We start from the raw sequence: 14,497 nt of genomic DNA on the forward strand, positions 1-14,497 counted from the left end.
CTTTTTTTATATCATCAACTGTTACTAATGATCCTCAGCAACAACCACATGGCTGTGACAGCGTTTATAGAGGAAGCAAATGAAGGTAAATGAAACAATGTAATTAAATGGAATGATAATGTAGGTTATACCAACTGAAGGGAACAGTAAATTGGCAGTTGAATATGTGTTGATATTAGGCCTACTGATGGTCAATACTGATAGTGGCTAATATTTAACATGATAGAGATAGGAAACAGAGAAAGTCGGGTAGCCTATAATTAAGACATGCCTATCCCTGCAAGTTAAAAGGCTGTACAATTTAAATTCTGCACAATGGCACTGCATTTTATAAACTTTACTGTGGGAAATATGTTGATATGTTTCAGTTTGCTGCCATATAAATGGTTTCACATTTGTCTCCAGCGATTATAAGGTAAAATATATCTAAAACAAGTGTCATTTATATTTACAATTCCCTTATCCAAACGGATTACTCATTTACCTAGCTCTTATCAATAGCTCTTATCAAGTTGTAAATTACAGTGCATGGAGAATGGTATTATTTCTAACAGAAAAAAATTAAGTACTTGGAACCGCTAGGTTCGCTAGACCTTATACGCGCTTAACTCGGGGCAGAATCGGGTCCATGTTGAATAATAGTTTATAGCCTAGGCCAATATGCACAAAGATAATAATTCGGATAATTCTGGATCTTATTTTGACAGGTTGCACATCAAAATATCAATCATGCAATCCCTGGATATGTTTGATGAAATAACGGAGTTTTTGACTCATAGGCTACCATCTCAGTTGTCTTACTTGGCACTGGAAATAATGTGTTTAGAGCCCTGCCGCTAATGTAAAGAAGCTGTCAGAATTCAACGATAAATTAGCCCACATGGAAAACTAAAGGCATAGAAACTGTAAATGACTTGGTGATAGGAAATACAATTACTTCCATGACAGAATTAAAAAGCAATTTTGGACTGACCAATGTAGACCTTTTCAAATTCATGCAACTTGAAAGTTTTATATCATGACATTTCGATCTGAAATATTTTGGACATCAGAGCAATGTTGAGGGAATCCTATTTGAATCAGAAAAGGATACTCATATGATAGGTAAGAAATACAAACCCTTGCAGAGAGCCTACCCAATTGACAGTCTATTAAAAAAATATATAAACTATTGGAACCAAGACCTAAAAATAACTGATATTGGCACAAGATGGAGGGAGTGTTAGAACATAACTAATGAAATTACAGTTAATGAAAATGTACGCTTAATCCAGTATAAACTAATATATATAATTTATTATACAAGAGACAAAATTCAAACATTATACAGCACAACTGCAGAGTCATGTCTTGTGTGTAAAGCTAACAACAATCTTGTCTTAAGTATAAAACTAACAATGACTCAATAATTCATGCATAGCCGCGGGAAGGAGGGGTGCTGAGGGTCCTGCAGCACCCCCTGATAAATCCCAATTAAAGAATAATAAATGTTTTAATGTAAAATGTATAATACTTTTTTTTGTGCACCAAATTAGTGCACTAGGCCTTTTTTACTCCTGTATGAGCGGAGAAAAATACTCCTCAGCAGAGAGGGGAGCAAAATACCCCCCTAAAATATATATTTTTTTATATATACAGTACCCATCAAAAGTTTGGACACACCTACTCATTCAAGGGTTTTTCTTTATTTTTACAATTTTCTACATTGTAGAATAATAGTGAAGACATCAAAACTATGAAATAACACATATGGAATCATGTAGTAACCAAAAAAGTGTTAAACAAATCAAAATATATTTTATATTTGAGATTCTTCAAAGTAGCCACCCTTTTCCTTGATGACAGCTTTGAGCACTCTTGGCATTCACTCAACCAGCTTCATGAGGTAGTCACCTGGAATGCATTTAAATTAACAGATGTGCCTTGTTAAAAGTTAATTTGTGGAATTTATTTCCTTCTTAATGTGTTTGAGCCAATCAGTTTTGTTGTGACAAGGCAGGGGTTGTTTACAGAAGATAGCCCTATTTGGTAAAAGACCAAGTCCATATTATGACAAGAACAGCTCAAATAAGCAAAGACAAACGACAGTACATCATTACTTTAAGACATGAAAGTCAGTCAATCCGGAAAATGTCAAGAACTTTTAAAGTTTCTTCAAGTGCAGTCGCAAAAACCATCAAGCGCTATGATGAAACTGGCTCTCATGAGGACCGCCACAGGAAAGGAAGACCCAGAGTTACCTCTGCTGCAGAGGATAGGTTCATTAAGTTACCAGCCTCAGAAATCGGCAATTAACTGCACCTCAGATTGCAGCCCAAATAAATGCTTCACAGAGTTCAAGTAACAGACACATCTCTACATCAACTGTTCAGAGGAAACTGATTGAATCAGGCCTGCATGGTCGAATTGCTGCAAAGAAACCACTGCTAAAGGACACCAATAAGGAGAAGACTTGCTTGGGCCAAGAAACACAAGCAATGGACCTTAGACCGGTGGAAATCTGTCCTTTGGTCTGATGTGTCCAAATTTGAGATTTTTGGTTCCAACTGCCGTATCTTTGTGAGACGCAGAGTAGGTGAACGGGTGATCTCTGCATGTGTGGTTCCCACCGTGAAGCATGGAGGAGGAGGTATGATGGTGTGGGGGTGCTTTGCTGGTGACACTGTCTGTGATTTATTTAGAATTCAAGGCACACTTAACCAGCATGGCTACCACAGCATTCTGCAGCAATACTCCATCCCGTGGTCCTCTGTAGCTCAATTGGTAGAGCATGGCGCTTGTAACGCCAGGGTAGTGGGTTCGATCCCCGGGACCACCCATACGTAAAAATGTATGCACACATGACTGTAAGTCGCTTTGGATAAAAGCGTCTGCTAAATGGCATATTATATATATTATTATATTATCTGGTTTGCGCTTAGTGGGACTATCATTTGTTTTTCAACAGAACAATGACCCAAAACACACCTCCAGGCTGTGGAAGGGCTATTTGACCAAGAAGGAGAGTGATGGAGTGCTGCGTCAGATGACCTGGCCTCCACAATCACCTGACCTCAACCCAATTGAGATTGTTTGGGATGAGTTGGACCGCAGAGTGAAGGAAAAGCAGCCAACAAGTGCTCAGCATATGTGGGAACTCCTTTAAGTCTGTTGGAAAAGCATTCCAGGTGACTACCTCATGAAGCTGGTTGAGAGAATTCCAAGCTGTGCAAAGCTGTCATCAAGGCAAAGGGTGGCTACCTTGAATAATCTCAAATATAAGATCTATTTTTTTGGTTACTACATGATTCCATATGTGTTATTTCATAGTTTTGATGTCTTCACTATTATTCTACAATGTAGAAAATAGTAAAAATAAAGAAAAACCCTTGAATGAGTAGGTCCAAACTTTTGACTGGTACTGTGTATATATATTTTTTCTTCTGGGGGCACCCCTACTTCCCGCAGCCATGCCCCTATCAGATTCTGTCTTTGCTTTCACTTTGTCTGGCTGGGGCAAAGGGGAAAACTCTGTAGCCCTTGTCAGGCAAGGGTTAGGAAAGAGCAACATCGCTCTCATCTGGCTCTCATCAGTCTTATCGTGACTTACTTTATGACTTTGAACTGTTTGTCTCTCGTAGGGTGCCGTAGAAAAGATGTGTAAACAGAGAAGATTACAAACTGTTCCAGAGTTCCACCAGTTCAACTCTTTGGGGTCGGGGATCTCTTCTTGCTACGTTTTCTTTTGTTGATTATCCAAACATGGTTGTTGGAGGCGCATGACAGCTGACAGCCTTCTCTTGCCAGCAAAGCCTGAAATCTAGCTCAGACAGCTAAAAAGACAGACGTCAGACGTTGATTGCCTCATTCACTTGACAGGAGCTTGTCGTCTAACGTTAGCGGGTAATGTATCAGATTAGATGGCTTTTGATTGACAAAATGTCTCAAGTTTCTGTTTATTTTCATGATAGCTAGCTAGCTAGCGACACCGGAAGAGTAAAGTACACACTGCTAGCTAACTAATTGGCTTGCTTGCTATACGAGCAGAGGAGCTAGATGTTATTGCCTGATAACTCATGAGATACAGTACTTGTTTGTCGTTACAAATCTAGCTAGGTAGTTACAGTAATGGTAATGTTTGCCTTTGCCTGCCAGCCTCCTTATGCAAAATTATTGTAACGAGCTATGCTAACTAGCTAAATAGTTAACTGTAAATGAGATTCTCAACTATTGCTTCCTTGATTTTTTCCTATTTAGCTAGCTATTGATAATTAATTATTATCATTGAACCTTTGCCAGCTAGGTTGCTACTTGTGGTATGAACAGATCCTTGAAGAGATAATATCTCATCAGATGGATGTATTTTCTCGTCTTCTTGGCAGGCATGGAGGAAGCCAATCAAGATGCCTTTGACAGAGCCAGGCTGCAGGTGATCAAAGACGGCTATGAGAAGGCCTTTGAGTGCATTAACAGGGGCCTGACAGAGGATGAATCTGGCCACAAGGCCCAGGCCCTGGCCGAGTACAGACAGGGGCGCCAGCACCTCCTCAGGGCCATCAGCGTGCCCTCACAGGGGCACGAGTGTGTGGGCAGCTCCTGGGAGTCAGCCCGCCAGATGCAGCACAAGATGCAGGAGACTCTGAACAACATCACCACTCGATTGGCAGTCCTAGAGACCAGCCCAGACCCTGAGCTCCCACCCCCTCTAGATGCCTCTAATGGAGTCCCTGGAACAGCCTCTAACTCTAACCTCTACCCCAAACTGGAGAAGGAGAAACCAGAGCGGCCATCTCCACCCATGCTGCTGATGACTAACTGCCAGGCTGGAGCTGTGGGAGGCAGTGTGTCTTCCTCCCTGCCTCTTTCTCCCACTAGACAGCCTGCGGTGCCTGGCGAGCGGCCCCCAGCCTACTCCTCCCAGGCGGCTGACGGCCACCTGACTATCTCCTACGGGACAGAGTCTGGAGAGATGTCACTGGTGGGAGAGGAGTTTTACAACCACATGTCCCCCTCTCCCCCCTCTCCTCAGAGCCTGGGGGAGGATGGAGAGGAACTCTTCTTCCTGTCTCATGGGGTGCAGATATTCTTTGTCACACCTGACGGCCAGGTCAGCGCTCCCTCCTACCCAGGGTACCTGCGGATGGTCAAGTTCACCAGCCAGCAGTCAGAGAGAGTCCCCAACCGCCCCCCAGCCTTCCTGCAGGTAAGAGGGATGTGGGGGGAATGGGGTGATGAATTCTAGTCACAGTCTACTGTGTGTGTTGCCATTTACAGTGCCCTTATAATAGTGTAAACACTTATTGTATTCAGCATTTCAGTTTATGATGAAATCACAGGGTTCTTGGAATCTGTTTTCTTGACCTCTCTGTATCTGTTGTGCACTCTAACACGATTTCATCATCAATGGTTTGCTCTGCCTCTACTCATAAACTCCCTCCTGTCATACAGAGAAGGCTGTGTGTGTGTGTGTGTGTGTGTGTGTGTGTGGGGGGGGGGGGGGGGGGTTGGTGTTTAGAATAGGGTTGGGCTCGTGTGTATGTGGGATAGGCTAGCAGTAGCACTGCAGCCAGCTAATGATCTGTGTCCTGCATCATGTGATCAGTGACTGTGGCCCTAATCCCAGGCAGGAGTTCTCTATGATGTCATGGTGGGAAAACCCCAGTGGCCATCATGTCAGGTTCAGAGATCTGTGTCACAACTAGTTACAGCAGAGAGACAGACAGGGTGTTGAATCTTCCCTGTGTTTTGATGAATGTAGTAATGTAGGCCTAGTTGATACAGATTATAGACGGATGGTTTCCCTCTTTGGTTTCCTTGTTCCCGTGGTGTCATGACAAGATAACCTCTGGCTCTACGCTGCTGTCTGTCTGCTGCCTGCCACATGAACATAATATTACACCAGCACCACTAGTCTTTGAACAGAGCTGGAGATTGATAACACATAGCCCCCTCTGTTTGTCTGCAGTGAGTAGCACAGTGGACAAGGTTGTCCCCTCCTTAGTAATACTGTCCCCATGTGTGTAAACATGTACTGAGACTGGTGATAAGATAAGGAGATGGAAATAATACAACTCTTATAAATGTTTCACCAAGGCCTGTATGTAATCAACAGCTGTATGGCTATGTGGGAGTGTCAGAGATAGTAACAGCCCACTTAATGTGTTTGTCTTCACAGTGGGTTAACAGTACTGTATCATAGTGTTGGGGTCGACTCGTCATTGTGGAATTTCACAGTCGTTCCATATAAACTCCCTATACTGTCCTGTGTGATTGGCTGTACTGTTGATGTGTTCCAGGTGTGTGATGGATTATACTGTTCATGTATTCCAGGTTTGTGATTGGCTGTACCCGCTGATGGCCACTGATTCCCCCGTCCTGCTGTGTAACACAGGGGTGTTCATGTTCCCGGACATGATGGCTTCCGCCCCGGGGTCCTACGTGGGCGTTGTGCTGTCCTCTGAACTGCCTGCAGAAGACAGACAACTGTTCCAGGACCTGCTGTCCCAGATGACAGACCTTAGGGTGCAGGTGAGCTGCTGAGGGTGCGTCTCAAATGCACTACATTTGACCAGGGCCCATAGGGTGCTGCTCTCTGACTGGCCCATATGAAGGTGTCTGGTGGTCGGCTGGTTGGCCGTATGGTCCAAGGAATAGTAATATAATAATAGTAATAGAATAATTAACGTATCTCTCTGCCTGATGCGTTTTTGCAGATTTCAGGTGTACAATGCATTCGAAAAGTATTCAGACCCCTTGACTTTTTCCACATTTTGTTACATTACAGCCTTATTCTATTTTTAATTTTTTTAATTCCCTCATCAATCTACACACAAAACCCCATAATGACATAGCAAAAACAGTTTTTTTTCAATTTTATCAAAAAAAATTAAAATAATTTACTCAGTACTTTGTTGAAGCACCTTTGGCAGTGATTACAGCCTTGCGTCTTCTTGGGTATGACGCTACAAGCTTGGCACACCTGTATTTGAGGAATTTCTTCCATTCTTCTCTGCGGATCCTCTCAAGCTCTGTCAGGTTGAATGGGGAGCGTTGCTGCACTGTTATTTTCAGGTCTCTCCAGAGATGTCCGTTCGGGTTCAAGCCCGCGGTCTGGCTGGGCCACTCAAGGACATTCAGAGACTTGTCCCGAAGCCACTCCTGCGTTGTCTTGGCTGTGTGCTTAGAGTTGTTGTCCTGTTGGAAGGTGAACCTTTCCCCCAGTCTGAGGTCCTGCGCGCTCTGGAGCAGGTTTTCATCAAGGTTCTCTCTGTACTTTGCTCCGTTCATCTTTCCCTCGATCCTGACTAGTCTCCCAGTCCCTGCCGCTGAAAAACATCCCCACAGCATGATACTGCCACTACCATGCTTCACCGTAGGGATGGTGCCAGGTTTCCTCCAGACGTGACACTTGGCATTCAGGCCAACGAGTTCAATCTTGGTTTCATCAGACCAGAGAATGTATATAGACAGGTGTGTTCCTTTCCAAATCATGTCCAATCAATTGAATTTACCACAGGTGGACTCCAATCAAGTTATAGAAACATCTCAAGGATGATCAATGGAAACAGGATGCAACTGAGCTCAATTTTGAGTCTCATAGTAAAGGGTCTGAATACTTATGTAAATAAAGGCTGTAACGTAACAAAATGTGGAAAAGGTCAAGAGGTCTGAATATTTTCCGAATGCACTGTATTTGTGTCATTGAAAGATGTGTTAAAGGTACCAAAGCAATACCACACCATGACAAGTGTCCTTGTGCAGAAGGTTATGGACCCTGGATAAAAAGAATGACAGGGTTGCCTACATCCATTCTTAATCAGCAGTTCAGAAACAGTGACAGTTTGAAGTCATTTCCAAGCATTGTTCTTTGTTTTCTTATATCCCTGTCAATGATCCCAGTGGAATGTAAGGTTCAAATTAGGGATTTGGCCCAAAATGGAACCCTATTTCCTTCATAGTGTCCTACCTTTGACCAGAGCCTGGTCAAAATAGTGCACAACATATGGAATAGTGTGCCATTTGGCCTAGATTTAGTACAGTAGTAGATTACCATGAGCTATTCTGCTCTCTAGCCTCTCTGACTCCGTCTGATTGGTCCATGTTTCTGATGTTATTCCAGAACACTGAAGGCTCTACTGCACTGCTTGCTCCCTGAATACACCTAGCCTCCGCAGTTAGGGAATTTAGAACAATGGGCAAGAGCTAATGCTCTTATCTGGCTAGAACACAACACAGCCTCAGTAGTCACTACAGTAATGGAGTCAGACGGTGGTTCTGTCACCGAGAAATAGGATTCTAACTGATGGCATGTTGTTGTTGACAAACTACCTGTCACATGGACAGCTGCTTCTGGGATGGAATCCAATAAGCAAGTAGGCTTTTCATGAGCATATATGTACATTTAGGAGGTTGTGTCTTGTTGAGAATAGCAATGATGGTATTAGAACAATGCCCCTCTGTCTGTTTTCCTCAAGCAAGGGGACATCTGAAACGTGTCTGGTGACTATGTCTTTGTTTAGAGAAGAATTAATCATTGTGATCAGGATGGGGATAGAGGGAGGAGAGGGTAGCGGTAGCAGGAGGCTACTACTAGGAGGTTACTATGAGAGTTAGGGTAAGGCACTTAAGGTTACCAGGAGGTTATCAGGAGGTTACTATGAGGCAGGGACTGCTAGGCTCCAGCTAGGCTAACTAGTCCTGTAATAGTTGTAAGTTACAGAAAACAGAGAGGACCATGACAGCGAGGCATAGTTAATCAAACTTTAATGTTATTCTGCCAATGCTGTACATATGCACCAGCAGGTGTCATAAAACCACTGTTGCAAAACACCATATTAATACAAGTCCTACTGCTCCAGGCTCCAGATGAGGCAGCAGACAGCATCAACCTGAGCCAGAAGGTGTCCATCGCTCCCCCCGAGGAAGAGGAGGCCCCAGCAGCAGGAGAGGAGGAGGAGGAGGAGAAGAACCTGCCAGAGTGGAGCGAGAAGGTGGCCAGCGGCATCCTCACAGGTCAGACCCAGGGCCCTAACCCCTACAACGCTAACCCTAACCAATGGCATCCTAACCCGAGGCTGTAGGGGTTAGGGTTAAGGTTGTATGCTGTGTATCACTTACTGACATATACTGTGTTTTTTCGATCCAGGGGCATCGTGGCTGAGCTGGGGCCTGGTGAAGGGAGCTGAGTTCACTGGCATAGCCATCCACAAGGGGGCGTCCAAACTGCGGGAGCACATCACCCCCGAGGACAAGCCAGCCCATGTCAGCCCCTCTGTCTCCAAGGGATTGCATGTAGCCAAACAGGCCACCGGGGGCGCTGTCCGTGTCAGCCAGTTCCTGGGTGAGAAGCAGCTGAGTGTCTGACTCTGATTTTGTTCTGGTGTTGGAAGGAGCTGACTGTCTGATTGGTTCTGGTGTTGGAAGGAGCTGACTGTCTGATTGGTTCTGGTGTTGGAAGGAGCTGACTGCCTGATTGGTTGTGGATGGGTGCATTGTGTGTAGTGTTAGTAGTGTATGGTGGTGTGTGTGTGTTGTGTTATGACGGGGTGTGTATTGTGTTATGATCAGGTGTGTGTTGTTTGTAGTGAACGGTGTGTTGTGTTATGACGGGGTGTGGATTATGTTATGATCGGGTGTGTGTTGTGTTTGTAGTGGACGGTGTGTGTATGGTGGCAGGATGTGTGGGGAGAGAGCTGGCTCCCCATGTGAAGAAACATGGAGGCAAGTTGGTCCCGGAGTCCATGAAGAAAGACAAAGATGGACGATCCAACATCGATGGAGCCATGGTGGTGGCTGCCAGCGGAGTTCAAGGTACACATAGTCACTGTTGTGGTTGTTATAGTCACTAGGCTATTCATTGTATAGGACAAGACAGAACAACAAACGTTGGCCGTATGGTTCAAGGAATAGTAATAGAATAATAGTAATAGAATAATGAACGTATCTCTCTGCCTGATGCGTTTTTGCAGATTTCAGGTGTACAATGCATTCGGAAAGTATTCAGACCCCTTGACTTTTTCAACATTTTGTTACATTACAGCCTTATTCTAAAATTGATTCTTTTTAAAAAATTCTCATCAATTTACACACAATACCCCATAATGACAAAGCAAAAACAGGTTTTTTATCAATTTTAGCAAAAAAACACACAAAAAACGGAAGTATCACATTTACATAAATATTGAGACCATTTACTCAGTACTTTGTTGAAGCACCTTTGGCAGCGATTACAGCCTTGCGTCTTCTTGGGTATGACGCTACAAGCTTGGCACACCTGTATTTTAGGAATTTCTTCCATTCTCCTCTGCGGATCCTCTCAAGCTCTGTCAGGTTGAATGGGGAGCGTTGCTGCACAGTTATTTTCAGGTCTCTCCAGAGATGTCCGATCGGGTTCAAGCCCAGGGTCTGGCTGGGCCACTCAAGGTCATTCAGAGACTTGTCCCGAAGCCACTCCTGCGTTGTCACTGTTGTGGTTGTTATAGTCACTAGGCTAGTCATTGTATAGGACAAGACAGAACAACACAAACGTTGGCCGTGAGCAGTAGATCACCTGCTGGGTGTCAACAAACGGTGGAGATTCAACGTAGAATGTAGAATCGACAGGAAATTAATAGATAATGACTGCCGATGTTCGGTGGTCAGAGGCAATAGGACGGCCACCCACTACGCATGGCCACCATTCGTATTGGTCTGTCTTGTCCTTAAGGATGGTTCACGTGGATTATGTACCCCCTATTCTACCAAGTGTCTAGTTGTTGTTGTGGTTCCTGTGTGTTTCTACCTGAAGGCTTCGCTACCATGTGGACCGGCTTGGAAGTAGCAGCAAAGAACATCACCGTCTCTGTTGCCTCAGAAACCGTCAACACTGTCAAGCATAAGTAGGTCTTTCTCTGTACACTTCAACCAACATGTGTTGTCTGTGCTCTTCTCATTCAACATGGCTGCGTCTCAAATGGCATCCGATGAGCCTATGGGTCCTGGTCAAAGGTAGTGCACTATATAGGGAATAGGGTGCCATTTGAGACGCAGCCATGTCAAAATAAATGTTGTATTGTCACATACACCGGATAGGTGCAGTGTGTTGTTTTACAGGGTCAGCCATAGTAGTACGGCACCCCTGGAGTAAATTAGGGTTAAGTGCCTTGCTCAAGGACATGTCAACAGATTTTTCACCTTGTCGGGTATTCGAACTAGCGACCGTTCGGTTACTGGCCCAACGCTCTAACCACTAGGCTACCTGCCGAATGTGTTCTGTGCTCGGCTCATTCACCATGTGTGAATGGCAGTACTACTTGCTTGTCTGTTTACATTTGCTCCTGTCCACCTAGCTCTGATGTGTATGTCTGTTCTTTTGCTTTCTAGACCAGGTTTTGCTAAACCAGATTTTTGCAGTGTATCTTGCAAACACTCACTTGTGTTTTATAAGCAAAAACAAGCAAGCACTTACTGTACATTTCCCTCTTCCACTTATTTTTCAGATTTAGGGGTCTACAAAACATCTTAGACCCTCCTAATGACAAGAAGACATGTATTTTCTCTTAAAGCCAGACTTTAATGAACCCTCCTTTATAATAATGAGCAGCATGGCCAAGGCTTAGCCTCTGTTTCTGGGTGGTCTGAATGTAAAGCTGCTGGATTCACCTCTACTCTCTAACATGAGCTACTCTTCTATCCTACTCGGCTATACACCCGTAATTCAACATGTAGCTTACACTGATTTCTCTGGTTTCTAACTAACCAACTCTTTTTCCTGACTTCATTGAAAATAATATAACTATTCCTAATACATAATCATAGTATGAATTGATGCACTTATTGAATTGATGTGTATTATATGTAGAAATAAGTGCAATCACCAGCCCCACAATATAATTTAGTTGTATATTTACAGATTACTGAATAGTCAGATAACAACAGAATTCTGTTGAATTCATGCTCTGCATGGGTGGTGGCTTTAATCCTAGTTGCATGTTGTTGCTGTCCTTGCTGTTCCCTATTATTGCCCTCCATCCTCCTGCCCCCAACCCTCCACCTCCCAGCCCTCCCCCTCTCACCAGTTGGTTGTGTGTGATTGATTATAAGGTATGGGGCGGCAGCCGGCCAGGCCACAGACCATGCTGTGAACTCCGCCATTAACATGGGCGTCACCGCCTTCAACATTGACAACCTGGGCATCAAAGCTGCGGTGAAGAAGACTGGCAAACAGACGGCCGTGGCCATCCTGGATGACTACCAGCTACAGGACCCTAACACTAACCAGAAACAAGTGGAGAAACGGGACAAATAGGCCCCATCCAGGAACAAGTTTTACGTCCCAAATGGCAGCCTATACCCTAAATAGTCACTACTTTTGACCAGAGAAAGATATAGAGAATAGGGTGCGATTTGGGACACAGTCAACCCCTAGCCCCATGACACTTGCCCTAACCTCTACCCACAGAGCACTGGTGTAGAAATGAGAGGACTGGATAGGTGTGAGGCAAAACTTCTACCTGCCAAGTCTGTCATAGGGAAAGGCTGAGGTACTACCATATTGATTAAACATATCCTATTCTTTCAGATCTACCCAAGTGCCTAGAGGGTAAAGGCTAGGACTGTATCCCAAATGGCACCCTATTCCCGATATAGTGCACTACAAAGGGAATGGGGTGCCATTTGGGGCACACCCATGTCCTCCTCTCTCTCCTTTAGAGCCTTAATTAACACACAATTTGTATTCTTCTATAAAGAAATCTATCTATATGTGAATTATTTATTTACAATACATATTTTATATTTGCATACTAGTTGACTAATAGCCTATAGATATGTTACTAGGTTTTGAAACTGTTAAGCGCACTAATCTTCATAATGAACGGTATAATGACATTATAATAATGTGATAAATATAATAATAACTAAGATGGACATTGTATGTAGGTAGGCTGATGTACAATTGCTAAATTATTTGTGTGAAATGTTGGTGAGAAGAAGACGCTGGAATTTAATAAGTCAGGTATGCGATACAAATATAAACTGAAAACAGGATTATTAAAAAAAAAATCAGATGGAACAGTTGTCTGTTTCAAGACTACTGCTGATGACCTATTGTAGTGATACTGTAGTAAGAGTAGTAGTATTACTGTAGTAGTATTACTGCAGTAGTACTGTAGTAACACTGTCCACAGTTCAGTCAATCTGGAGGTAAAGGTGTATCTGAGGCGAGGTTGCACAATTCCGGTAACTGTCCCAAAATCCCCAGGTTTTCCAGAAATTCTGGTTGGAGGAATCTGGATTTTCTGCTTATTCCCGCCTAGTCACTTCCCCCATCCATAACCCGAGGCCAGCATTCGTTCTGTGTTTCAAGATTAATTTCCTCCTGATTCCTGGAATCTTCCAAAAGGAATTTCTGGAAAACCTGGGAATTTTGCAAAAGTTACAGGAAATGTGCAACCCTTATCTGAAAGTCAAGGTGTATAGGGGGGAAGAAACCCATCAGCATGATAACTATGTGCTATAAGAATACATGTTTGGGTTCATTTAATCAATTAAATAATGTTCATGTGTGAAACAAGACAAAAACCAAGCATGCACAGGAATAAATGTAGTTTGTATAGCTGTTGAGGGTACTGCATAAGATTGAACAAGGGTCTCTACTGCCTTGCAAAAGTATTCATCCCCCTTGGCGTTTTTCCTATTTTTCCAACCTGTAATTTAAATGGATTTTTATTTGGGTTTCATGTAATGGACATACACAAAATAGTCCAAATTGGGAAGTGGAATGAAAAAAATAACTTGTTTCAAACAATTCTAAAAAATAAATAACTGAAAAGTGGTGCGTGCATATGTATTCACCCCCTTAATAAGATCTGGTGCAACCAATTACCATAATTAGTTAAATAAAGTCCACCTGTGTGCAATCTAAGCGTTACATGATCTGTCACATGATCTCAGTATATATACACCTGTTCTGAAAGGCCCCAGAGTCTGCAACACCACTAAGCAAGGGGCACCATCAAGCAAGCGGCACCATGAAGACCAAGGAGCTCTCCAAACAGGTCAGGGACAAAGTTGTGGAGAAGTACAGATAAGGGTTGGGTTATAAAAAAATATCCGAAACTTTGAACAGCCCACGGAGCACAATTAAATCCATTATTTAAAAAATTGAAAGAATATGGCACCACAACAAACCTGCCAAGAGAGGGCCGCCCACCAAAACTCACGGATCAGGCAAGGAGGGCATTAATCAGAGAGGCAACAAAGACACCAAAGATAACCCTGAAGGAGCTGCAAAGCTCCACAGCGGAGATTGGAGTATCTGTCCATAGGACCACTTTAAGCCGTACACTACACAGAGCTGGGCTTTACGGAAGAGTGGCTAGAAAAAGCCATTGTTTAAAGAAAAAAATAAGCAAACACGTTTGGTGTTCGCCAAAAGGCATGTGGGAGACTCCCCAAAGATGGAAGAAGGTACTCTGGTCAGATGAGACTAAAATTGATATTTTTGGCCATCAAGGAAAACGCTATGTCTGGCGCGAAC

General features: G+C 43.5%; 1 protein-coding gene across 2 annotated transcripts; it reads left to right on the forward strand.

The window, feature by feature from the left end:
- Positions 1 to 13,792, forward strand: LOC311106282 (spartin-like). 2 transcript variants are annotated; one of them, XM_084148568.1, is made up of 9 exons: positions 1 to 85; positions 3,621 to 3,882; positions 4,362 to 5,182; positions 6,310 to 6,507; positions 8,838 to 8,991; positions 9,125 to 9,319; positions 9,631 to 9,789; positions 10,766 to 10,856; positions 11,457 to 13,792. In XM_084148568.1, the coding sequence occupies exons 3-9, from the start codon at positions 4,364 to 4,366 to the stop codon at positions 11,518 to 11,520; spliced, it is 1,680 nt and encodes a 559-aa protein (XP_084004694.1). In that variant the 5' UTR covers positions 1 to 85; positions 3,621 to 3,882; positions 4,362 to 4,363; the 3' UTR covers positions 11,521 to 13,792. The 2 variants fall into 2 exon arrangements, with proteins under 2 accessions (XP_084004694.1, XP_084004693.1); XM_084148567.1 differs by having other exon boundaries at positions 2 to 85; positions 12,061 to 13,792.
- The last annotated feature ends 705 nt before the right edge of the window (positions 13,793 to 14,497 follow it).

Source organism: Coregonus lavaretus (assembly GCF_964263955.1).
Source record: "Coregonus lavaretus genome assembly, chromosome: 30".
Taxonomy (NCBI): Eukaryota; Metazoa; Chordata; class Actinopteri; order Salmoniformes; family Salmonidae; genus Coregonus; species Coregonus lavaretus.